Source organism: Micropterus salmoides, unplaced genomic scaffold, assembly GCF_014851395.1.
Source record: "Micropterus salmoides isolate LMB-PRFRI ecotype aquatic unplaced genomic scaffold, ASM1485139v1 Ms_hic_scaffold_3, whole genome shotgun sequence".
NCBI classification, from domain to species: Eukaryota; Metazoa; Chordata; class Actinopteri; order Centrarchiformes; family Centrarchidae; genus Micropterus; species Micropterus salmoides.
This window is the reverse complement of record NW_024042261.1, coordinates 7,243,750-7,271,568: the sequence shown is the minus strand read 5'-3', so window position 1 is coordinate 7,271,568 and position 27,819 is coordinate 7,243,750. Positions and strand designations below refer to the sequence as shown.

Sequence of the window (27,819 nt, the reverse complement as noted above, 5' to 3'; positions counted from 1 at the left end):
AAGTAAAAAGATGGCCATCTGCTCTCATTGACAGGTGTGAAACTGTTAACAATCACACATTCTCACACTCACAGGCCTGCTGTAATGTTAGCTTGGTAACAACGGCTGAAGGTTAGGGTTATGTTGAGCTTTATCTTTAATCAGAAAAAACTAATTTGTCAATCAGACCAATAACCACATATAAGTAGTATTATAAAGAGGGTATACTGACTTGTTTGATCCCTCATGCATGATGTTGTGGCTGAAGCTATGTAGAAATGAAAACGAACACTGGCAAAAATAGCCCTTCCTTTCATAATGAAGGTCAGTTAAAATACCTCCTTTTGAAAATCCTTGTGGAAATGTTCTACGTGTGCTTACCTGGTTCTAGTGAGACATTTTTGTGGTTTCTGTCCCCTTGTAAGTTTTTTCTCCCTTCTGCTGTATGTAGTAATTAATGACATAATGACTTAAAACAGCTTGTGTAACCAAAGAGTGGTGCTGGGTGAGCAGAGCAGAATGGCGAGGATGTATAACCACAGTGGCAAACTGAACGATCTGGGGAAGACTGGAGTGAAGAGCTTCACTGCTGAGTCTTGATAATCGATGAGTCTCAGAGGATCAGGAACAGAAAGCCATGCCCAGGACAGACACACACACACACACACACACACACACACACACACACAGAAAAACACAGGGAAATTAATATTTCTGACTGCCATATTTAGTACCACCTAAACTCAATGTAATTATCAAATTTTAAGAGGAAAACTGTAGAATTTGGCTGCATTTAAGCAGATATTTTGACTTGTGATACAAATGTCTTTAAAATGTTCTTACTAGGTTAACAAGTACAAACTTTAAATAAATATTACTTATTTTACTAAATTTTTACTTAAATTTGTATGTGAGTAGTGTTTGCACATTTCCTTCCATGAACATGAGTCTCCACTGTGTCTGACTGGTGCTGAATGTTTTGAGCACTGGAAAGCTAGAAAAAAAGTCTAAACCAGACCAATTCAACTGGCGGCCCACAGGCCAACTCAAATGAGGTCAGATCAGTTCAGTTTACAAATAAATAAAATTTTAAAACCTGAAGGAAAAAAAATCCCATGAACAGATTTTTGACACATTAAATCCTTCAAACCAGCAGAGAGCTCCTATGTTGTCAGTCAATCAGAAACATGCATATTTAACGATGAAAGCCCTCCTTTGCATGCTGCTGTTATCGCCTGCAAATACAGAATGCCATAAAAACAAATGTTTGTGCCTTCTTGACAAACAAGCATTTACATCAATGTTTGCAGATTGCTTTCACTTCTTATGACCGGTTTTCTGGCCAGTCAAAGAAGTCAATCTCTCTCATTAGTATCCTGCAGGAGTGTAGGCTAGGCCTATCTGTGTTTTCTGATTGGTGAGTCACAGAAAACTAGAGAATATTGAATGGATGTTGAATAGGTTACCTGTTTGTCTGTGTTAAATAAGTGAAATAGTTCATTGAAGATAGAGAGGTTGACAGAAAAGAAGGAAGATGAGTTTAAATGTTCACAGGAAAAGCTCTGGTGTAGCTTGGTAAGAGAGCAAGCGATTCACAAAGTTACTTTTTAAACTATAATGAAGCCTCCCCCAGGGCTCACAATCTACCCCTGGTGTTGTTGTAACACAGACCAACTTTCCACTTTCCCGTGGAAATGGGAGTCCCGTCAATGTCCAACTAATTCAGAGGTTTGGTAGGAAAGAATGAAATTCTTAGAGAACGTTTATGAATGCAATCCCTGAAGAAAACAATCAATGATAATAAAGTAGGCTGAATCGATCTCCAAGTAGAGACAATGTAGTGGAAATGTGTCTGGGTGACACTGTTGCAGCACTAAACTGAGTTTGACTGGGCACATATACTACACGGTGTATATATATATATTCCCTGTAACAGTCAGGAAGATTGAGAGTTATCACAGAGCATTGGCGTACATACAGTACGGTGCAATCCTGTATTCTAGGAAATATTCATATAGGCATCTTGAGAAATGGAAGGAAGTGACAATGCTTTTAAATTCATTTGAACAATCAAGACGCCACAACCAGTGTTGTATACTAAATGTGACGCTATATCTAGCAGTTTGTTATCCAAGTTTTGTTAAGATCAAGGGCAACTACAATTATTATTATTGTAGGGGATTTTAATATTCATGTAGATGTTGAGAATGACAGCTTCAGTACTGCGTTTATCTCTTTGTTAGATTCCATTGGCTTCTCTCAGCGTGTTCATGAACCGACTCACTGTTTTAACCACACCCTCGACCTTGTTTTGGTGTATGGTATTGAAATTGAACATTTAGTGGTGTTCCCACAGAATCCCTCTTTATCCGACCACTGTTTGATAACTTTTGAGTTTGTATTGCTGAACTACACGCCATTGGGCAAAAATTTCTATACAAGATGTCTGTCTGATAGTGCTATAGCTAAATTTAAGGATGCGATTCCATCAGCTCTAAATACATTATCTAGTCACAAAGTAACGGAGGACTCCTATGCTAATTTCAGTCCCTCCCAAATCGATCATCTTGTTGATAGTGCTGCAGGCTCGCTGCGAATGACACTCGACTCTGTTGCCCCTCTAAAAAAGAAAATACTAAAACAAAGACGGTTAGCTCCATGGTATAATACTGAAACTCGCAAATTAAAGCAAATATCACGGAAACTTGAGAGGAATTGGCGTTCCACCAAAGTGGAAAATTCTCGTTTAATTTGGCAAGATAGTCTTAAAACTTATAGGAAGGCCCTCCGTAATGCCAGAGCAGCGTACTACTCGTCATTAATAGAGGAAAATAGGAACAACCCCAGGTTTCTTTTCAGCACTGTAGCCAGGCTGACAGAGAGTCACAGCTCTATTGAGCCAAGTATTCCCATAGCTCTCAGTAGTTACGATTTCATGAGCTTCTTTAATGATAAAATTCTAGCTATTAGAGACAAAATTCACCAAGACCTGCCCTCAACTGGCACTGACTTATCTCTTAACTCAGGAACCTTAGAAACAGCTGTAGAACCAGATACATGTTTAGACTGTTTTGCTTCCCTCAATCTTTACCAACTAACTTCAATAATTTCTTCATCTAAACCATCAACCTGCCTCTTAGACCCCATCCCGACTAAGCTGCTTAAAGATGTTCTACCCTTAGTCAGCACCTCTATACTAGATATGATCAATCTATCTTTATCAACAGGCTATGTACCACAGTACTTTAAAGTAGCTGTAATTAAACCTCTTCTGAAAAAGCCCAAACTTGATCCGGATGTTTTATCAAACTATAGACCTATATCTAACCTTCCATTTCTCTCTAAGGTTCTGGAGAAAGCAGTTGCTAAACAGCTGTGTGACTTTCTACAGAGCAATAGTTTATTTGAGGATTTTCAGTCAGGATTTAGAGCTCATCATAGCACAGAGACAGCACTGGTGAAAATTACTAATGACCTTCTTATTGCATCAGACAAAGGACTTGTCTCTGTACTGGTTTTATTAGATCTTAGTGCTGCATTTGATACCATTGACCATCAGATCCTATTGCAGAGACTGGAATATTTCATTGGCATTAAAGGAACCGCTCTAAGCTGGTTTAAGTCCTATTTATCAGATCGATTTCAGTTTGTACATGTTAACGATGAGTCCTCCATGCACGCCAAAGTTACTCATGGAGTTCCTCAAGGATCTGTCCTTGGACCAATCCTCTTCACTTTATATATGCTTCCTTTAGGCAATATTATCAGGAAACATTCCATAAGCTTTCATTGTTATGCAGATGATACTCAGTTATATCTATCGATCAAGCCAGATGAAACTCATCAGTTAGCTAAACTTCAAATGTGCCTTCAGGATGTTAAAACCTGGATGAGCTGTAATTTTCTTATGTTAAACTCAGATAAAACTGAAGTTATTGCTCTGGGGCCTAAGCACCTCCGTGACGCATTATCTAAAGATATAGTTTCCCTGGATGGCATCGCCTTGGCCTCCAGCACCACTGTGAGGAATCTTGGAGTTATCTTTGATCAGGACATGTCGTTTAAGTCCCACATTAAGCAAATTTCAAGGACCGCCTTTTTTCACCTACGTAATATTGCGAAAATCAGGAACATCCTGTCTAAAAATGATGCAGAAAAACTAGTCCATGCATTTGTTACTTCTAGGCTGGATTACTGCAATTCCTTATTATCAGGCTGCTTGAAAAAGTCCATTAAGACTCTTCAGCTGATCCAGAATGCTGCAGCACGTGTTCTGACAGGAACCAGGAAAAGAGATCACATTTCTCCTGTTTTAGCTTCTTTGCATTGGCTTCCAGTAAAATCCAGAATAGAATTTAAAATCATTCTTCTTACCTACAAAGCTCTTAATGGTCAGGCACCATCTTATCTTAAAGAGCTCATAGTACCTTACTACCCCACCAGAGCACTGCGCTCCCAGAATGCAGGGTTACTTGTGGTTCCTAGAGTCTCCAAAAGTAGACTAGGAGCCAGAGCGTTCAGCTATCAAGCTCCTCTCCTGTGGAACCAGGTTCCAGTTTGGGTTCAGGAGGCAGACACCATCTCCACATTTAAGAGTAGGCTTAAGACTTTCCTCTTTGATAAAGCTTATAGTTAGGGCTGGCTCAGGTAGTCCTGAACCATCCCTTAGTTATGCTGCTATAGGCCTAGACTGCCGGGGGATTTCCCATGATGCACTGAGCTCCTCTCTCCTCTACTTTCTCTCCCTCTGTATGCAACCTTATCCCATTATTGCATGTTACTAACACAACTTCTCCCCTTTCTGGTAGTCTTGTGCTTTCTCGTCTCTCTCCTCTCTCCTCTCTCCTCCTATCACTTCCTGCAGGTTTTCTGGCTCTGGAGCTGTGGAGTCTGGATCTGTGGCTGCGGGTCACCTGCTGCCCCCGTGTTCCTGCTTGACACCCTCTACTGCAACGACTATTGTTGCTAGTCTTATTGTTATTATTGTTATTATAATCATTAACATTATGATGGTTACCATTAACACTATTATAAATATCTGTACCATTTTTCATTTAGTTTATAGCAACATTACCTTCGCTGTCTGTACCTCTGTGTGTATATTGTGTAGGCTGCCTCCCTCCCCTCTCTCTCTCCTTACATCCCTCTCTCTCTCTCTCTTTCTCTCTCTCTCTCTCTCTCTTCTCTCTCTCTCTCTCTTTCACTCTCTTTCTCTCTCTCTCTCTCTTTCACTCTCTTTCTCTCTCTCTTTCTCTCTCTCTCTCTCTCTCACCCCAACCGGTCGAGGCAGATGGCCGCCCACCCTGAGCCATGGTTCTGCTCGAGGTTTCTGCCTCTTAAAAGGAAGTTTTTCCTTGCCTCTGTCGCCTAGTGCTTGCTCTTGGTGGGAACTGTTGGGCTTCTGTAAATATCATCACAGAGTACGGTCTAGACCTGCTCTTTTATGAAAAGCGCTGTGAGATAACTGTTGTTGTGATTTGGCGCTATATAAATAAAATTGAATTGAATTGAATTGAACTCGACTTGGTTGAAGATACTTGAAGATGTTTCGCCTCTCATCCAAGAGGCTTCTTCAGTTCTGACTGATTCGCTGGAAATCCCAGATATTTAACCTCTATGGGGTCGTGATCAAGGTGATGGATACCACTGGGTTCGTTAGTGCTCCTAGCTGGTATAATGACAGTCGTTGAGGTCGTTGGAGTCACCTGCCAAATCTGAAGGCCAAAAGTGCAGTCGGTTAGCTTAGCTTAGCATAAAGATTGGAAGCAGTGTTGAAACAGCTAGCTTGGCTCTAGCCAAAGCTAAAACAATTTACTACCAGTGCCTCTAAAACCCACTTATTGACATGTTATATCTAGTTTGTTTCATCTGTACAAAAACCTATAAAAGTGTAAAAATGACATGTTGTGGTTTTACCGGAGGTAATGTGCTGAACAGTTTCTTGGCCAGGAGCAGTGACTCTGTTGATGGGCTATCAACTGACATAACTCCAAGAACTCACTGCTCCCAAACAAAATTGAATTATTCAAAGCTATACTAAGAGTCTCCTGGCAAGCCTCATATTTAACTAACAAACAAAAGAGTGGTATCGATCTTCTGATCTTAGCAATAAAGCAAATAAGTGAATTTCCCTAACTGTCAAACTATTCCTTGACTTGATATTTGACTTGGACGTAACTGCTCAGGGACCTTACTTACTTAAAACAATTAAGTCACCTGTTTTGACCAAAAGTATTTTAATAAGAAGTAAAGAATCAGGCAAGTCTTCCATAGATGCATCACATCTTGAATATTTAATCATAACGATAACTTGGTATAAGCTATGTAAACCCCCCCACACAATGTTTAAAAAGCAAACCATTTAATGGTCGACGATGGATAGCTGAATGGATGGATGGATGACTTGACATGCAGTTGTCCTCAAAGACTTAATTTGAGATTTGCTCTGATAGACTTGAAACTTGACTGAGACTCTCTAATATCATGAAATCAATATAAATGTATCCACCACACAAGATTTTGCCATACTGTTTATACCAAGGTAGCTATCCCTTTAACATGCCTGTGTGTTGGTAATGTTGCAAATCCATAATAATAATAATAATAATAATAATAATAATAAATGAGTTAAATGCTCAGGCATGCACTGCAAATGCTCAGTTATAGTTAGATTATTATAATAAAAGCATTATCATAATGTGTGGATAGCAGGCCCCATATCACTTTTCTTATTATCTTTTCACCTTTATCCTACTAATGTTTTAATGAAACTGCCAAATATATTGAAAGATGTATACTAACTGAAGATTGACAAGAACTGTGTTCTTTAAAGTTATTTATTATTATTATCCTGATATGTGGCTAATTTCCAAGTTTTTCCACATAATAATGTCATAATAATGTAATAAATTTGTTTAAAGTATTTAGTATTACTTTTAATGTCTTTTAAAGTTCGCGGTTATTGTTGTGGTTGTCAGTGTTTCTCTTGTCATAAATGAAGTGGAGCATCGGAGGCTTGTTAACTGCCTTTGTGTGTAGCCAACAACGATATTTGCCCCGAGAAGTCTGGTACTTCCGACATCCCCGTGGCTTGTGAACGCAGCATCAGAAGCCTCACTGCCAGTAGAAGGAGCTCTTCAGTCTTACCTAATCCAGAAGCCAAACATACACAAACATGGCGATACCACAAGCAGGCGAGATGCAGTCCTCCATTCGGTGGTCGGTGTATTTATTAGTCCTCTGGGTTGCTGGAATAAATTCCTCGACCCTTCGTCTTCACCCGGAGCAGCGCTACATGCTGCCGCAAAACACAGGTTTCTTCACGATAGAAGCAAATGAAGATTTTGCAGACGGAGATGCCGCTCGTAGTGTCGCTGAAGGCGGGTCGGACTCCGCCGCCTATCCGCAGCATCGAAGCCGCCGGAGCACCGGTGAATCACCTATGCCAAATGTGTACGGGCAGGTAATAAAGTGCATCTGTACCACTCTCTTAAATCTGAATACTCTGCATCACCCCAGACTGCTGCCCTGAGCTGGCATGGATTTCTTGAAGAAATTATGCAAGCCCGTGTTGTTTTCTAAGTCACATCATTTCGTGCACCTTATGCTGAAGTAGCCCTGATTGTGTTCAATGCTGTATGGATAGAAAAGTGCCCTGTTTACGCTCAAAGCAACATACCCAGTGGACAGAACGGAAAAAATGTTTGTGTTTCGGTTCACCTGGTGTTTTCATGTAACATTAGTTTCCTATACAACGTTACAGCTCTGTAAACATATTCAAATGAATGACAACCCACAAACCTGGTTCCCCTTTCGTTAATGGCAACCTGTCTGGCAGCTCCTAAAGTAACGTTAGACACAGACACGACAGAAACGTAAGAATAAAGTAGCTGCTACGTAGACGAAATGTATGCCGAAGTTACCAGAAACCCCGTAAGATTCTGGAAACGTTTTCGGTTTCGTGCCATCAGGTGTTTATGTCGGCCAATGAAACATATATATATATATGTGTGTTTTTATAACAGTTGTTCTCGGTAGAAGAGAACGATAAGAGAGGAGTGTGGCGCTAATGCTAGGTGAGAAACAGATGGTTCAAGCTGTTTGGTTTTCTTTAGTCTCCGTCTCAAGATGCTGTGTTGAAATTAAAATGAAAAGTTTGTGTTGAGATACGAGCAGATGCAGAGTAGCCCTGGTAAGCTGTTCTGGCCAACTCCATACAGAATAAGGCAAGTCGCTCTGCTCATGTTCAGACACAATACCTGGTAGAAAATGACAGGAGACAACACGTAGTGTTACATCAAACAGAGCTTTATTTTAATAGAATCATGGCTTATAGTTGACTTATCAAAAATTTACCTATTTGATAGATGAAAGATTAATTCAGCAATGACGTTACACATTTTCAATCATACAATACATAAAATTGGAACTTTTTTAATGGGGTTTGGTGTGTGAAGGCTCATGACTGAACACAAACAATTGGTGCTAGTTCCAGGCATAGGTGCCAGGTCACTACCTCTCTTTTATCTAAATCTGAAAGCAAATATTTCCCCCCTGATTTTTAGTCCAGCAGCAGACTCAGTCCTAAATTAGCACCATTTGAACATATAAAACAGTTCTGTAAACACACTTAGTTGAATATAATTGCATTTCTTTTTGGGGAAGTCGTTGCTCGGTGTCATGATTCCCCTTGTCCTGTATGATTCACTGTTCCTGTTTGCTGAGTAGCAGTCAGAGTCAAGTGTTGGTTTACCGAATTAGCGTATGATTATCAACGGCGGTGCAGTCATTAGCGCTGGTACAGCCTTGTCATTCATTACAAAGACATTTCATCCAGTACTCTGCTGTCTTGCACTGGGCCGTTGCACTCTCCAAGCCTCCAGGCATTTTAAAGCTATTGAATACTCCCAGACAACACCATGATGGAAGAAGTGTAATGAAGCATCTCAGGACAAACTGCAACAGTCTCAATGAAACATGATCGCCTGGGAAAATCATTTCACCTTCAAGTGGGGAAAGAAAGTGAGAGTTAGGGCAACACCACTGTGAGACTTTCAGAGGACTGGACTGGGAACCTGCTTGTCGGTTTCACAAAAAACACAGTTGGAACTCATGATTAACCAATGAATAAAGAAAATAATGGGCAGATTAATCAATAATTCATAATGTTGTTATACAAACCTGTGTTGTAAATAAATCTACCTTATACCTAGTACCTAGTTAGACACCTGACTGACTCTGTGGCCCCTAAGAAGTGGATGCAAAACTTCATTTGAAAAAACCTAAACTACTAAATTAAGTCACTATGGTTGATGCCAAATAACTATGTTTATGGTTCTGTGCTCCCTGTAAGCCTATTTAATGTTCATGTAAATCTAGAAAAGCCATCATTTTTGGGGGGGATTTGATGGATATTCAAAAACCCTCTCAAAATCCAGTTTGTGTGTCGTCAGACAAGCGATGAGCTTCATCGAGGAGTTGTAGTGAGCAGATGGAAGTGTTTCTCACCATCTTTCGTCATCAGCCTGCTGTCTCACGTTGACCGCCGCCGCCTTGTGTGGTGACACCCGCAGTCCAAACACAGCAAGCACGACAAATAGCCTCCACAGAGTCAGATCAGGATCGGGTTTCATGGACCGTTGCGAGGGGGGTTGTTATTAAATGCTTTGCTTGTCAAGTATTTGTTCCTCAGCTTGTTCTTCCTGTTTGCTTGTGGTGGTATGACTGGACTTGTTAAGAAGCTTCAGCAGGCGTTGTAATTAGAGATAATGGCTTGGTCTGAGTGGGGTGCAGTTTACATTTAGGGTGGGCGATATGGCCCTAAAAGAATATCAAGTGGGATTTTTGGCTCTCCTCAAACAGGTGCTTCTGCTTGAGGTGGTGAACTCTGCTTGTTGTGTCGCACCCTTTTGTTGTCTTGCACTTCTTACACATGTGGTTTAATGGTTCACTTTCACATTTCTGAAGTCGCTCCCCTTTATGGAACTAATTCCTCCACCGTGGAGCCCGTAGCAATGTTACTTTTGCTTTCAGCCACGCTTGTTGTTGTTTTTGTTGCAGCAGTGTGTAACGGTATGACATCATTTGATCAACAAGTCGCACTATTGCCATCATCACAATATGATTTTTTTTTTATAATATAAAAAATGATACCAATATTATCTTGAAGAATATGATATGGTAAGTAAGGATTAAATAAACCAACATGTTTTAAATGACAGGTAGAAGTAGGTCTGCATGATATGAGGAAAACATGGTGTGCTAAATAAATAAATGTTTATGTTTAAGTGTACATATTAGCTGCACAGTTCCTTTGTCAGCCTGGTGGTCTTTAAATTCTGGAAGGATTAAAAGTGAATATTTTAGTCTAAATGTTGTTTGTAGAGCAGCTACAGTAAAGTTTACAACATCAGTCACTACATAAATAATATCTCACTGGAAACACATTTATAATGTCAATAAAATTAATTATATTCCTGCTATCGAAATACTGAGTGAAGTTTAGAAAGAATAAAGAACTCAGACATCAGACAGTATCAGTCTTTCCTCGTCCTCCTCCTTCCTTTGCTGGTAGAGAGATGAGGGGCTGGTTTGTCTCAGCCAGCAGCGAAGTTTACAAGTAGGATGCACCAATCCGACTTTTTCAGTCACGATACTAATACCAATAGCTGAGCCTTGGTATTGGGTATTGACTGATAACGAGTACCGATCTGATACCTGTGTAAAATGAATAAGCTTTATTCTTCACTGTGAGGAAGAGAGGGGGAATCATTCTTTTATGTGTAAGGCACCATCAAGCTTGAATTAAACATTGCTTCCTAACTTTGTAAAACAAAATGCTGTTAGCTCTCCTAGCAAAATGTTCTACCAGTGCACTGCTGATGCATCTCGTTGTACGCACATAATTTGATTTATCTGCCCCCTTTTCATGATACCCGATCCAGGTAATTGAGTGAGTGTCGGGCCGATATCCAATATCTTAGGATCGGTGCATCCCTATTTACAGAAATGTTTACAAGAATTTTACGATACACAATTTTGCGGTATGTGAAGAAACTAAGCTAGGTAGGAGCAGTGGCAGATGTACTTTGGGAGGCCTTGTTAGTTTTTATGTTAAGCTTGATTTATACCCTCGACGTGCAGTAACATTTTTGAGGAGGTATAAATTACGCTTTATTCTTTCCAAAGCCAGGTGATTTCAGTAGTGTCTCTGTGGTTGAATGTGTGCAAGATCTGTTCCTGATCTGATTCCCTACCACCTTCTTTATCACCGTCGAGTGTCACTCCAAGTCATAGTTGCAGCTTTAAAGTGCCCATGCACAGTTTGGGGTATAAATGTACTGGGAGCCAAACAGTGGTGGACACTGAACAGCCATCACCAAGGCAACCAATGGATGTCTTGATGGCCCTGCTCTTGTTATCAGTTTCTAGTCTTAGTCAGTGGACATTTTGTGACTGCATATTTTGTGGAAAATTCTAGGCACCACTCACACACAACACACACACACACACCCTATTATTTTTTTGGTGCTGCAACTAAAAATTATTCTTTCATTAAAATTTTTTTGGATTAATCAATTCTTCAGTCTTTAAAAGGCTAATGGCAGTGCAGGTGCTTACGTCATTGTTACTTGGTTTAGTCTATATCCATAGAAGTCATCAACACTGTCTTCTAAAGCTTCTCATGGACTTCTTCATCTTTTGTCAAGACGTGATGTTTACCCTGCAAAAGTCTAGGGCTTATGGGAAATGGTGTTTGTTAAAGGGTGATCTAAACATACGCAGTGATCCGCATGGCATACTGTTGAGAAAGGCTCTTTTCAAAGCAAGGGTGTGAATCTTTTAGCGTCTTCGATCTTGATTATTGGGGTCAAGATTCGATTCAGAACTGATTCTTGATTTAACGATGTCCGATACTCCAGTCCGCCGTGTGCTAAAAAAAGGCAGTGTGGAAAATAATGGCATGAAAGCTACTCTGATTGATGGCATGTGATGTGAGCCTGGGCATTTGTAGTGTTCCCAAATCCCACCTTGATTTTCATTTTGCAAACCTTGCATATTGAATGAGTCATGTCAAGCTCCTTCTTCCCCAGGAGATTGTAGAATCCAATGTGCGCCAAAAGGCTTGCCTTCAGTGAAGAAAGGGACTGACAGAATTTTTTGTTGCTCCATTTTAGATTCGAAAGCAACATGAAAAAACAGTTACCGGCATCCAACCTACTGCTCTCCTTATTTAGTTTGCTTCAAATCAGGTTTAACGCTCACACGGTTTCTATTCACTTTCACTCAATATTACAACATTAGTCCAACATGGCCCCCAGCCTGTGGGAGTGGTCACATTAGCTCTACAACATGCTAATGCCAAGTTCAACAAGCTACAAGCAACATAGAAAATAAACGGCAAAAAAACAGTTTGAAGTCGGGTCACGAACAGCCGGTATCGATTCGTCCTTGAGCTTGAACCGTTACTGGCCCTTGTTAAGAAAACAGTCCACAGTAAAATGCACACACTCATTAATTAATCAACCATAAAATAATTACTTTATCCACTCAGCTCTTCTGTCTTCTGAGGCTGGGGACCGATAGAGTGATTTGTGCTGGTTCTTTGGTGTCAATTAGTTTGAAGCCGAGTGAGTGTTCAGTCTGGTCAAGTACAAGTTTTCACAGGCTGAGTAGTTCTCCTTGTGTTAAGTAACCTGGGGCCTCGTGTATAAACGCGATGGTTTCCACGCATACGTGGGATGTATAAAAATGAACGTGAAGTGGGAATGTGCGGACCGTGGCACGACTCTTGAGCTGCCGTGGGAATGTGCGGACCCTTTCTATGCATATGTCAATGAAGTAGTCAAGTAAAAACCTAATTATGCCCGTTTATACACAATAAAAGTTTGATCATGAATGTAGTGGTTTAATATAAAAATAAAATTGAATGTGAGAGGATTAGATAATGATCTCTCTCATGTATTTAATTTCACTCATATATATATATAAAAACATGACTTTCAAACCAGCAGTGTTATTTGTGCTCGCGCAAGTGAGCCATAACTATTCCATACTGCACCTTTCAATTGTAAAAGAAATAAAATAAGCCAAGTGCCAGCTCAAACTTGAAATCAATGTCCGCTAAATATTTCATCAGCCCCCCCCCAGAGTGCAGAGGAGAGGGCTGGAGCGTGTGCCACGGTCACTCATGGTCAGTCGTGGACCTACCAGCCTAAAGCCAGCATAATGTCAGGTGGCAGGATGCAGGATCGCCTTTCCCCTATATTAGACATGAATTTAACTTCCTTTTCGGACTGTAACTCGGCTAACGGATGGAATTATCATCACCGTAAAAAATCCGAGATAACATCAAATAGCATTAAAGAATTGCAGAACAGAGCGTTGGTAGTTTTTAATCATATCCTCTGTGCATATTTAGTTTTCAATTTAGTTGAGTGTGTACAATCGCTGCAATGAATCTGTCAGAGTATTTTTTGGGATACAGAAACAAAGACTCTTAGGAGATTTGACTTGATGATATTATATCATTATTTAATGCCATGACTTGACTCTCAAATTATCCTTCTCATATTATAATGATATTTCTTCTCCACCATTGCTCTTAATAATAATTCATGCAATTCAATGCATCACCTAATTTCATCATTTAATCTAGCTAATATTGTGTTGGTCATACTACACAGATTTATTGCTTGTCCGTTTTGAATAATACAGAAGGTAAGCTTAGAGCTTAAAAATGAATCGCATATCAAATCAAAAAAAAAAATCACAATGAGATTATTTTCCAAAATTGTTCAGCCCTAGTGTTTACCTTTCTACCTAAGGTCTTTGTTTAGAATAATATAACTCTATTAAACCTCGATTTCTGTATCAGAAAAAGTCTTTTCTCGTCTTTTTTGACATCCACTTCATGTCAGACAATGATTTCTTTATTTCAGCCATTATGAGTCTCTGAGCTGCATTGACAGCCATTGTGACACTCTGCCACTCCGTCATTTTGCGTTTGTTGCTGATTCAAGAGTTCAAATCATCAAACAAAATATTTCTCCTCTCCTCCACTTCAGTGATGATCAGCACCTCAATCTTGCACTAAGTATAGTTTCTCTTTTTCGCGTGTTTTGCAGCACGATTGGCCGTTGTTATTTGGACCTGAGGAGGTGACGTTGGCGTATTTATGGTCATTTGCATAGTCATTTATGGGAGGAGCCAAGGCGGGGTATGTGGCTCGTGCATGTGCGCTCAATTTCACGTGTAAAGGAAAGGTGCGCAGGACCTGGCGTGTGCCTGCTTTTAGAGATGTAGATAGTTCTGTGAGTACGCCATCTTTCAGTATGAAAGCTGCGCAATCTTTTATTCATGAGGCCCCTGGTCTTCATCTGTAAAATTGGTGGATGCCCCTTTAAAAGATAGCCCTTCTTCACAGCAGACCTTTCTTGATAGCAGGCAAAGCACAGCACTTTACAAATACAGAAGGCTTTGCAGGGTTGATTTGGTTAATTTGCTTTTTAGTTCATTAGCTTCTCTGTGCTAACGTCTTATAGTCAGCCATTTAGAAATGTAAGACTGGTCACTACAAGAGAGGAGCTTCTTAATGACAAGTCAAACAGCTTTAAATCCTCATATCTGTTTGTTCAGCAGCTGTTGTTGTCGTTCAGAGACGGTGTCACTGCTATTTCTGGTCTCCCGATGTCACAATTACCCCTCTTAATCATAATGTACTTGCACTACTGTAGAGTGTAAACAAACAGTAAGAAGCCACACAGTGAGTGTGCACTAATTTGTACTGTATGTTAAACAGTATGTTAAGAGATTTCTGTTTTTATCCCCCTCTCCAGGAACATTTCATTTCAGATTTCTCACTAGTAATCTCAAAAACATACACTGCTGTGCAAATGTTTTAGGCAGGTGTGGAAAAAATGCGTTCAAAAATAGACATGTTGATAGATTATATTTATCAATTCACAAAATGCAAACTGAGGGGACAGAAGAAAAATCTATACTAGATAAATATTTGGTGTGACCACCCTTTGCCTTCTGTATTCAGCCTAAAGCTGGAACTTTTAACAGGGCAAACGGGAGCGAATCAAAACAAGGCTTCTCAGTCTGCTACATTACTGACTGTACTGACAAACTACAGCTGGCTAGCTACCTGGCTAACATAGCAAACAGATGTGATAAACGTGAGCGTCATGACGGTTGTCAGGGACATGGTTACATTAGAGTTCTATTAAAAAGGGAAAATGATGGGGTCATGGTTTAGTAACTTTCCACCAGTGTATTTCACAAACTGTTAAGCAACTAACGGTGAAGACATGGTTTGACTCCACCGTCTGCTCTGCTGTGATGCGTACTCTGCTACATGTGCTGCAGACATTGCTGAGAGTCTGCTAGTGCCCGGACTGGCAAAACCGGGGACTGGCCCAACCGTAGTCTCCTCTACTCCTAACAGGAAAATAAACAAAGTACATCACAGTTCTTGTTGTCTCCATGTGGTATGTCCGTAGCTGCCGGAGGCCTTGTGGTTACATTTGAGGAGGTTCACATCATCAACTGTATAACCTACGGCGTAGCTACATTAGCTGCATAGCTACGGTGTTGCTTTTTCTTCAAAAACTTGCCTACTAACAGTACAGTTGGGTGTTAATTCTCTGTGGAACGTCACAACTGGCAACCCCTTTCACATACAAGTAGTCATGTGATCCATTGTTAATGTGAAAATATTGATTGTAGCTGCTTTAAGGATAGAAAATCCATGTTAATCTTTGGGAAGTTCCGTATCAAGCCTTCATTGCACCTTTGACACCAAAGTGGGAAACCAAACACAAAAATGAAACGCAGATCTTCACAGACTACCACTCTGTGAGAGAGTGAATGACACTAAATCCCCCGGAGCTGGAGCAGTGTTTACAGCAGCATCAATCTGCCGCAGGCTGCATCCTCAGACCACCCGACAGACTCCTTCCGACACTGCCACGCATCTTTACCCTTAACGCTTGCGTGCCGGTACTGATTTTCAAAGCCTCCTCAAAAGCCATCTCCCACTCTCAAGTCCCCGAGCTCGGTCTGGAGGCACTCCAGCCAGCTGAGTGTGTGTGTGTGTGTGTGTGTGTGTGTGTATTCAGTAATGTAGCATTAGCTCCAGTATGAAAACATCTCCATTACTTTCTGTCTGGTTTAGTTTGTGCAGCTGCTGTCAAGACGTTTCAAGCAGAGCTTTCTTGGTGTGGAACAACTTCAGCCTTAAAGAAGAACTTTGTTATTATATTTACCATTTTCTACTGAGTGCCTCCACTACACAAAATAACAAGCCTTGCGTTAGATCCTTGTAAACATTCAGTTTCACATTACATCTTCGCATTCCTTTTTAAGTTTTCTTCTGTTGTTTCAAATCGCCCACACTTTCTATCAGTAAAGGTTAACCTGAAACGAACACATTCGTTGACGTCCGCTGTTACACTGTGAGGACAGTGGCTCAATTGTGCTACCTCCCGGTAACCAGAAATCCACTGGTCGCTAACAGTACAGGCTAACATACACATGCAAAGTGGAGGGTGCTCAGTGCCTGGTGACTGTGCAGCGAGCCTTCATTGCCTGCCAGTCCTGCAGAGATGATGTCATTGTTTTAGACTGGCTCTGCCGCCGATGCTGTCCTGGCCACTGTGTCCCCCACCCCCCACCCCCCACCAACCACCCCGCAGTTGAATAATGGAGCGCTCAGAGCTGAGGAGAGGGGAGGGTGGAGGGGGAGAGTGTAGGCTAAATGCCCAAGCGTATTGTTGCTCCGTTCCGCTCCTTGGTAGTACCAGACACAGAGCCCAACTCCTCCACGCTGCCAATAGCATATCAAAGTGCCAGAAGGGTGGGAAGGAAGGGGAGGAATGCAGCAGATAGCAATAAAGTGGTTTCCGTCATTTTGTTGATGCGAATGCAGAAATCTTCCCTTTTGTTCTTTTTGCTTTAAGATTCTTGTTTCTAGAGAATTCTGAAATGACAGGAGAACCTGCCTGACAAAAAGTTAGATGTTCTCACTTTATCACAAAAACAAGATTTTAAGGACTTGAAATGAGCCAAGTTAAGGAATGTCTCCAACAAACTAAACTACTCTTCCAGTGAGATGATGGGATGTAGCACAGCCTTTAGGGAAGGGATTTCTAGCTTATTGTAATAGATGGACTGCAGTTTAACTGTGTTGGTGCTGTTCAAGTTTCACTTACATTGTTAATCCTCTGAGACATACAGAGGATAGAAAAGGTCTACACACCCCTGTTAAAATGCCAGGTTCTTATGATCTTATGATGTAAAATAATGAGACAAAGATAAATCATGTCAGAACTTTGTCCACCTTTAATGGGACCTATAATGTGAACAATTCAATTGAAAAACAAACTGAAATCTTCGAGGGGGAAAAATGAAAAATAAAAACCCTCAGATAACCTGGTTGCATAAGTGTGCACACCCTCTTATAACTGGGGATGAGGCTGTGTTCAGAATTAACCAATCACATTCAAACTCAGGTTAACTAGAAGATGATTAATCTGATTAATCACAAATAAAGTTCAGCTGTTCTAGTAGTAGCAGGAAAAGTGGTCAGGGAGGCTTCCAAGAGGCCTACAGCAACATTAAAGGAACTGTAGGAAGTTCCTGGCAAGTACTGGCTGTGTGGTACATGTGACAACTATCTCCCGTGTTCTTCATATGAATGGGCTATGGGGTAGGGTGGCAAGACAGAAGCCTTTTCTTACAAAGAAAAACATATGTGCTGAAATTTGCAAAAACAAACATCAAGTCACCCAAAAGCATGTGGGAAAATGTGTTGTGGTCTGATGAAACCAAGGTAGAACTTTTTGGCCATAATTCCAAAAGGTATGTTTGGCGCAAAAACAACACTGCACATCACCCGAGGAACAGCATACCCACAGTGAAGCATGGTGGTGGCAGCATCATGCTTTGGGGCTGTTTTTCTTCAGCTGGAACCGGGGCCTTTAGTCAGGGTGGGGGGAATTATGAACAGTTCCAAATACCAGGCAGTTTTGGCACAAAACCTTAGGGCGTCGGTTAGAAAGCTCAAGCTGAAGATGAAGAGGAAGTTCACCTTTCAGCACAACAACGACCCAAAGCACACATCCAAATCCACAAAAGCATGGCTTCACCAGAAGAAGATAAATGTTCTGGAATGGCCCAGCCAGAGCCCAGACCTGAATCCAACTGAACATCTGTGGGGTGATCTGAAGAGGGCCGTGCACAGGCGATGTCCTCGCAATCTGACAGATTTGGAGCGCTTTTGCAAAGAAGAGTGGGCAAATATTGCCACGTCAAGATGTGCCATGCTAATAGACTCCTACCCAAAAAGACTGACTGCTGTAATAAAATCAAAAGGTGCTTCAACAAAGTATTAGTCTAAGGATGTGCACACTTATGCAACCAGGTTATTTGAGGGTATTTATTTTTCATTTTTCCCCCTCAAAGATTTCAATTTGTTTTTCAATTGAATTGTTCACATTAAAGGTGGAAAAAGTTCTGACATGATTTATCTTTGTCTCATTATTTTACATCATAAGAACCTGGCATTTTAACAGGGGTGTGTAGACTTTTTCTATCCACTGTTTGTCTGGGCCTGCACTTGTCTGGATGACTAACCCTGCGAGAGAATGGTTTGCTGTATTACATCTAGGCCTGGTCATGCTTTTTATGAACGCTTTCCCATGGCAATTATTGCGTTTTGCGAATACTAAGCAGTGCAAGTGAAAATGTCGGAATGACATTGGTTTCATCCCAAATAATCAATATATTGATGAGGGTTTTTAAGTGTTGTCAGACAGCCAGTTGAAACCCCTGCAGCTAGACAAGACCAGAGGCATTTTATTTGGATCCAAGCACAAATAAGGAATGCAGCCAGCTTCTCGGTTGCATGTAATGGCTTGTTAGTGAAAGGAAAAGCCTTGCTCGCCTGTGTGGGACCTGACACAAATAAGCATTTAAGTGACAACACGTTCCATTTGAAGCCATTGAAAACTGTAGGTTTTAGCCATTAGTCAACTAGTTGTACGTTTACAGATATTAATTTCATATTTAAATAAAAATGTCACGTTTGAGTTCCAGAGTTGAGAAAGAATGTTAACAGTGCTAACACTGTGGTACATTACAGAGAAATACAAAACTGTAATAATAAACCTTTAAAATATACATTCAACAGCAAGCCACCTGCTAACGACAAGCAGTAATGAGTCTGAATATGTCGGAACAACCAGCAAGGAGACAGATATTTTTTTTTGTTTCAACATCAAGTTTAAAATCACATAAGTCTCGTTGTTCAGAACACGGGAATAAATAACTTCCACATTCACAAGAACAGCACTTGCAGACTTAACACAATGGATTATATAACATTACTTCCAAATTAACTAGCTCGTCACCCGCTTGACTCCCCTCCTGTCCCTGCCTGAACCCGCTGTCGTCCCCCAGAGTCCTAGTCGGGGGCCGCTGTAACTCAATCTTTTGCTGGATTCCCAGTCATGAAACTGGCCTCTGTCGGTCTCGGAGGCTGTGTTTGTTCACTGGGAGGCTGCTGTGCCCGGTTCCGTTGCCCACTCGCTGGGCTCCGGTTCTGGTGCTCATTATGGCGCAGGACAGGACAAAACAATCCCTTGAAACTCTCGTCCCAGCCCTAAGGACAGGGCGGCACGGCTCACGAACAGAGTTTGAGTTTGTAAATTATCACTGAAAACTTGGTTGACTAAAGCTCTTCTCATTGACGGTTTAGTGGACTGTTGGGCCGCTGCCCTAGTAAACACTGTACATTTGGGCACCTGGTTTTGATTATGATGAATATGTATATTAATTGTTGTAGTTAGTTTAGTCTGATTTTTTTTTTTGTTCTCGTCCTTGTCATGCATTTTTTAAATGTTAATGTCTTCTTGTGTTTTGAGGGTACAGTTGTTGCTTTATTTGTTAGGTGCAGTTACCATGACTACAGGTGTCATTGTTGTCCATCACGAGGTTAGAGGAAAAGGCACTGTTTACTGGTTCACACTCACAGTGTCCATGTCACTCTGCTCTGCAGTAACACAGCAGACTGACTCTCCTCAGTAAATCCAGATTTCCAGACTCTCTCTGTGGCTCCTGCTCAGCCAGCATTACCACAGCGACCTGTCTCATCTGTTCTTTAGACTACTGTTCACTGTCTGGGTTTAGCTAGAGAGGAGAAGCTAGAACATCAGATAACAAGTGATATTTCTTTAGCAAAGGTCTAGAGGGATATTTAGACGTCCGACTGCAGAGATTAATCCTGGGACTCACTCATTCCTTTAGATGGCAGAAGGAAAGATGGCAAACTGAAAGTAACTTTAACGTTACAGCCGCAGCACTTGATACTGTTAGCATGTTATTACTTGTGTGAGCATGCTGCCTGCTTGTTTTTGTGATGTCATGTTAATTATTATTGTAGATTGTAGATGAATTTAGTTTCTGCAAACACACTTGATAATTGCACTTGCTAGACATGCTACAGAGCTAGTTAGCTTCAGACATTTCCCAAGAATGGCAGCAATGACCATTATCTATAATGTCTATTATGCCACATACCTCTGCCGTCAAAGTATATTTGGCGACTTATTTTAGCATTTTGCAGAGAAACACTGAGAGATGTTATCGAGACCTACTAGAACCCCTCCACTCCCCACCCCCCACCGCCGCCACAGTTTACACTGTTACTCTGTGGGAAACGGACAACAATTGGCAGGAGGAAGTTTGTTTACATTTCAAAATTGAAAATCTTATTTAATTTGAAAATCACTTTTGACATGATTTTAGACTGCGATAGCTAGTTAGACATAAGAATAAAATGTCTTAATACAGTTTGGATAATTATTAGAATGTGCTATTATAAGATTGTCCTGTGTAGAAGATGTTGTTTTTTAAGGGAACCGCTGAATGGTTAAGTACAGAAGTGGTCTAACGGTGTGTCTCCAGTACCAACAACATGTTCCCCAAGAAAAACAAATACTTTCAGGTGTATTCTGTGTTTCTGCCAGGTAGATTGTTTGTGTTGTGTTGCATATGTGAACAGGATGTGGCAGTGCAGAAGTAAATCTTGCTCCTGTCATAGTGGGGGACTATTAAAGATGGCGATAAACTCACTGTTCCAGTCTGTCGCCTCTCAAGGTCTGACTGAGGAGTTACCCATCATGAAAAGAGATAAATCCCTTCCCCCTGCACTTTCTGACCCGTTTGCTAGTTTTACTGAATCCTGTCTGCTCTGTCAGGTATGAAGGAGATTTTGGTGAGACCGAATGCATTATGCATGTGAGCGTGAGATACAGACAGAAACCGTGGCAGTACAGTAGCCTTGTTGTTTGTCTGCGATGCGCTTGACTCCACCCCCTTCCGTCTAACCCCCCCCAACTCCCAAGTGACCACACAGCTGTCACAGAGATTGATGGAAGGGAGCAGATAAGCAACACCTCTCTGCCACATATTGAGCCACCTCAGGACTACCCACCATGTTGCAGTGCAGTGTGTGAGGGGGAGAAACAAGTTGATATTGACTAGCAGCTATGTACATTATGCTAACCTCGACAACCCAGCTGTATTGTATGTATATTTGATATTGTCATTTAGATGGTAAGATCTAATATAATTTATTTAAACTATTCGGCTCTAAGCCTTGCCTTGCCACCACTTCTTCATCCTCTAATGCTGGAATTTTCATTATTTCAACCCACATTTTTGATCAGCATGTTTTCCTCAATGGTCATTCAATATATTTACAGTTAGTAATTACCCCTGTATATAGCAGTATTTACTGTTAGTGACGGAGCATTCTGTGTGGGATTCAGATTAACTACACATGCACAAGAGATTCACAGGAAATGATAAATGCATGTACCTTAGTGCTTCTCAGCCCCCTGCGACCCTGTACGCAGGATAAGCGGTTGACGATAGATGGATGGATGGACCTTAGTGCTTCTGCTCGTAATTTAATCTCATTAGTAGAAGCGTCCCCTCCCTGTATACCAGTAGCTCTCCTGCAGCCAAATCAGAGCTAATGCAACATTTCTACTGCTTCTGTTAATTCAGCTTGCAGAACTACAGGTTAGCTTTTATTGTGATGCAGGCATAGGAAAAACAATTGTTTTCGTCACAGAGGTTAGCTCTGACTGCTAGTCAAATTGTTGACTTTCTTAGTACAACAACACAAGGTGATGTATTCTCTCAGTGGACAATTTGTGTGGCTGCACACTGGAAACAGACGTACAGGTACAGGTTGGTATTCTGTTGCATTTCTGGCACATTAGCTATTCAAGGTGTCTTTCCTTTCATGTTGGTGGTTATTTTTGAACTGAACATTTTGGAGTTGTATTGTAAAATACACTTACCATTGACACAAATACCCACAGGTGTCACCAAATCTACCAGGACATCATAGGCATTGTAACTTTGAAATGATGAACCACGGTAAAATTTCAGACGGTTGGTATTACTGTTACAAATTTTAAAAATTCACGGTAAATACCATCCAGCATCAACTAGGGCTGTCGCGGTGAAGTAGTTTCCACTGCGGCAACATGTTAGGACTCAACAGCACGGTACGCGGTATTATTGCATCTTTCATCAATAAGATGTAATTTGGTGCCATATAAGTAAGAGTGTATCTGCCACCTCTCTGCACAGCGAGCCACTAACAACAGCTTTAAGCTCGGAGCAAGCTAGCTGCTGGGTGCTAGTCAACAACATTGCAAAGCAAACTCCTTTTTGTAGTTTGACCGTGTCTTTTTCACACGTAGCTATATCATTACCTTCAGGGCACGTATATCAAGTCAATTTACATACCGCAGCAACGCACACGCGCCGATATGGAGCAGAATGGCTGTCCACAACTAACCACTGCGCTGTAGTAACGTTATAACACACCGTGGTGAATGTTGTTTGATATTTATGATATTATTTAAACCCATAACTTGACTCTGAAATTATTATAATTTGATACTTCTTCTCCACCATTGCTCATAAAGCAACCCGTTTTACTCTGTCTCTTTCTAACCTCCTTCCTTTCTTATCATGTCTGACATATACAGTAATAAAACTAGGTTGATTGTGCAGCTTCAATTGAAATACCTGGTTGTTAAGTAAGGTAGAGTGATTGTCTTCTACTGAAAGACATGGGTCCTTTTGTGCATGCAAACATTGCTGTAATGTTTTTGTGTAAATATACTGAACATTAATTGACAACATTATTAGCATTAAATGATGCCTAAATAAGCTTAATGTTATTCCTTCATTTAGTGCATACATTTCAGAAGTGTCAGACAAAAAAAAAATTCAGACCCTGGTGTCAAAGAGGAACATTATGTCAGTTATTAAAAATATTAAAATCCTATATTAAATCGCAGTATTGGTATAATTAGATTATCGTTCAGCCCTACTCCACTAGATGCATATTTTGGTCACTATTGTGATGTGAAAATTTCATACTGTTTCATCTATAATGAGCAGTCAGCCAGAGACTTCGGTACTGTTTTGCAGCCCATTTTAAAGTGTTGAGTGTTGGATCTCCTGTTCCAGAGACAGAGCAATACACATAAATTCTCAACTGGTGGAAAACACTGTCGCTATAAATGTGGGAGGTATCTATAATGATGAACTTTAACAGTGCATTGTGCATTATACATCCTTGTAAAAGAGATAAAAAATCTCAATGGATTTCTTTCCTGGTAAAATAAAGGTAAAATAAATAAATGCTGTGAAGTGGAGGTGCTGTTGGTTTACTGTGCAACTATCTGGGCATCGTTGACATGTAAATGCTTGTAAAGCCCTGGCGTAGCCTTGTGTGCTTGTGTGAGGACGGTCATGAAAAGTTCAGCTGAGCGTGAAGGAGAGCTGTGAGACCGTAGTTGTGAGCCAAACCACTAAGTCTGTTCTCTGCCGGTTTAGAGTAGCAGTTTATGGAGTTTGTAACAAAGATGCTGTGCTGCGTTAGAAGATAAAAGGAAGCTTTTATGGTTTACAAATGTTCTTCATTATGGTGTTGATAGCCCGTGTTTAGTGGTGCTGCCGCCGATCGTCTGCGGGCGCTAACTCTCATGCTGCAATTTGCTGCAACCTGGCAAATACTTTTTATCTTCACAGTCATCATCATTCTCTAGATTCAGCTGTGTCAGTCTGCGGAGCCGCTGGCAGTCTTTTGACCCCCTCGCACCGCAGCCAATGAGGCCTAAAATGCAGAGATTTACTGCTGCAACACCTCGGCCTGGGAGACGGCCCTGGCTTTTACTGAGGCGGCCCTGAGGGAGGCAGACTGAGGAAGATGGAGAGGAGGGAGGAGGAGGAGGCTGATGACTAAAGCAAGAGACGGAAAAGCAAGTTGTGTATCAGTGAAACTGGCTTCATGACAGCGGCTCATAGTCGTCCCTTTGTTGGAGGTTACATGAGGAAAAGGTTAAATTTGTGTCTTGCTGGCGACATACAGTCTAGTCCTGCAGGATGTTGGCTTTGCTGTTTTCTAGCACTCAATGTCATGCTGAAGCACAAATCCACAATTGGGCCTTCTTACACTCTGAGATGTTTGATGCTTTCCAGGAGCTGTTTTGTGATAAAGTGTTGTAATTTTCCAGAATCACCCACTCCCTTATCCAAAACATAGCTTTATAGATTTTTGAGGCCTTTGTGGGTGGCGATATTAGCGTCTCTGCCTTTTCATCTACGTATCTCTCCTTGTAAGATTATTGTTTAACGTTGGTGCAGAATGGTAAAAACAAACCCTGATGTTAACAACAAAACAGGCCCCACAATGCACGCTGCACCGCCAGCAGCTGTTTTCCTAACTGCTGAAATGTTTGAGGCTGAATATTTTATTAAACTCCATTTCCTCATGCTACGACAATGCCAACATTTTGGCACCGTCATCCGCGTCACTGTTGCGATTAAAGACTTTACAAATGTAAAAGTTGGTTTGAGGGTTGTGTCTGATCACAGCTGACAAGCGTAGCAAAGATCTTTGTTGTTTGCTCCACAGTGTGAGCCACTAGGACAGTGCAGAAGAAGCCTGCGAAGCAAAAAAAATGGAGCCCTTTCAGAAGCCTGCCCCCTCACAGAACCATCAATAAAAGATAAGGGGAGGAACGCAGCACGGAAGGGGAAGCAGTGACAATGAAAAAGATGAAATAGCCTATTTCTTTTCATTGATCTTCTGTATGGGAGGTGCACTGGAGGGGAATTAGTATGTGTTACAGCAAGTTATTGCATCACCCACCCTATAGATGGAAATAGACAGGCACTCTGTACCTACACACGTGCACACACTGTTAAAGCTTGATAAACCAGATGTTGGTACAGTTAAAAGAAAAGTTTGTCCAGAAAACTTTTCGAAACACAGGAGCTACTGAAGTCCAGGGGTTTCTAAATAAATTCTAATGTGTGTTGACTCAACAGGGAGGATATTAATTTAGATCTGCAGGAGAATACATATTTGAAAGCAATAAATATATTGGAATATCGGGTATTAAAATCATCAAGTTTCAAAATTGGTATTGGTCTCATAGCATCGGTCTCTAGAAAGCAATACAGAATTCCTGAAAGCCTCCCTGCAATATTTAACCGTAAATTGCTGCAGAAAAGGAAGAAATTGGGTCAGAAAATTTCAGCAGAATGTAGGAGGTGTTTAATGTTTAAATTTCCCCCCCCAGACCCTCCTGCTTAATATGTTTCCCCTCCCATGTTGAAAGAGAACCTACGCCCTTGCTTCTAGCAGTTATTCTCTGAGTCACACTGTCCTACTGACTCTTATACTCACTAGTGGACCAAATGTATATTCATCCACAGCTGAAAATAGGCCCTAACAAATAAACAATTTTCTCCACTTTGGGTAAGGTTAACTAAAAACTGCAGTGGCCCGAAGCTTTAGCAAATTACTTAGACTTTTGTATATATAAAATTATATATTTGTCACTCTTTTCTAGCCTGGGGTTGTGTGATACAGATTGGCTAGACAAGTACTGAGAGCTTGGTTTTGGTTTTTCCATTGGAAAATTATAGAAAAACATCAGCCTTATCCTTTGAGACAGGAAACATAGTTATTGTAGTGACATGAAAGCGCATACTTTAAGATTAGTACTTTAAAGAGAGATTATTTAAAGAGATTATTGGCAGAACAAGTTGAAATCACTTACAGTTTGGTGTAAGCTCACTGTGGGTTTATCAGAGCCTTTTCCTGCTGCGTCTGGAAACAAAGTTAATGGGCCAGAAAACCAAAACAATGACAACTGAAAGATACTAAACTCGTCTATAGAGCTGAGGAGAACTGCAGAGTTATTATTCTCTGTTAGTCCATCACTACGAGTGAGACAATTTGGTTATGACATGTAATCTGTCTTGTTTCTTGAGCTGCTCTGAGGAGTACAGGCTCTGCAGCGTGAGGTTATCTCGGTTCACAGCCTTGTGTGTTTGCCTACCTTGATGAGTTGCCACGAAGCCTCGAAGGCTGGTTCAGCTGCTTTACTGCTGTTGATCTTTGACTTTCTTCATTGTTTTAGTTTGACAGTTGGGCCATTGAAGAAAGAAAGTTAGTGCGTCTCTAGTTTCAAAAATGAAAGAAGTGAAATGAGCTTCACTAGGTGCCTGGGTCTAAATCATTACAGATTTCCAAGCTTTATGGTTGAGGTTTGCTGTAGCCTCAGATTCAAGTCATATGTTGAGCCGATGAGATCTATTCTTGTGACTGTCAGCATTGCCAAGCATTTCTTGAAAATGCTTTGAAAAATAGCTTGCAGCATGAAATGGTAAAGAACAAATGAAAGTGCTTTGAGAGAGGTTTATTTGCACTTATTTTTATATTTATTTAAGTAAGGTAAAACAAGCTACTGATTATAAAATGACCCCAAAACGTGCAGCACCAGTCAGTAACTTTTAACACCTTCTTGTCACAGTTTCTGTTTAGCCAAGTTTCCGTTCGTACATGACAAAAGAGGAGGTATGACTGAATCAGGCCTGCATGTCTGCTAATTCAGCAGGGAAGATGAAGGAAATAATTTTTCTGGGGGAGGACCCCCCGACCTCCCCAACTAATATATTTCAGCCTTGATGATTTCTATTAAATACTTTTTAATTGTCGTCACATCTCATTCTCATGACGCCATTATGGTGCCACGTCTCGGGAGTGTATCATCACACTCCTAATCTGAGCCCTTTAAGTGGGGACATAAGGCTTATGTCCCCCCTACTTTTCAACACAAAGTGACGCCCTTGCATGTCGGTATGTTTCTCTTGTTGCAGTAGACAACATGTAAGCTTAATAAAATACCCATCTTACACTGTCTCTGTGCGTTTCTCTGCTTGTGTATCCTTCACACCTTTTTTACCCCTGACCAGTTTGCATGCCTGTACAGTTGTCTTTTCTCTTTTTTCTTTTTTTTTTTTTATTGCTATGTGGTGAGTGACACAGTATTTCTATAGTCGGGTTTACTTTTACATTAGTCTGAAGAGAGATTCTGAGTCTGCATCTGTTGTTCAACCTGTTTTGTCCTGCAGGCCAACCTGAACGACTCTCATAACCAGATGGTGGTCCACTGGGCTGGAGAGAAGAGCAATGTCATCGTAGCCTTGGCCCGAGACAGCGCGGGAGCCACAGGGCCCAAAACCAGCTCTGTAAGTACACCTGAACACATCCACCCATAAGAGATCTAGAAAAGCCAAAAATAGCACATCTATTTGATTTTATAGTCTGTATAACCTCACATAGTGTTCCTGATATGTCACCAGTCTTAATTTCTCTTTTCAAATGATCCCCAGTCAGTAAATTGGCTCTATATATCAGCAGTGCAGCAGAAGGTGTGCGTTCACACTTGT

At 41.0% G+C, this 27,819-nt stretch overlaps 1 protein-coding gene across 3 annotated transcripts in view; it reads left to right on the top strand.

Annotated features, from left to right (window-relative positions):
• Positions 1–7,118: 7,118 nt before the first annotated feature.
• The window catches only part of sorl1 (sortilin-related receptor, L(DLR class) A repeats containing), a 92,432-nt gene continuing 71,731 nt past the window's right edge, over positions 7,119–27,819 (top strand). For all 3 annotated transcript variants that reach the window (XM_038692897.1, XM_038692898.1, XM_038692896.1), the window contains exons 1-2: positions 7,119–7,441; positions 27,502–27,618. In XM_038692897.1, coding sequence (XP_038548825.1) covers positions 7,154–7,441; positions 27,502–27,618 — 405 coding nt within the window. In that variant the 5' untranslated portion in view covers positions 7,119–7,153. The remainder of the gene's footprint in view (positions 7,442–27,501; positions 27,619–27,819) is intronic.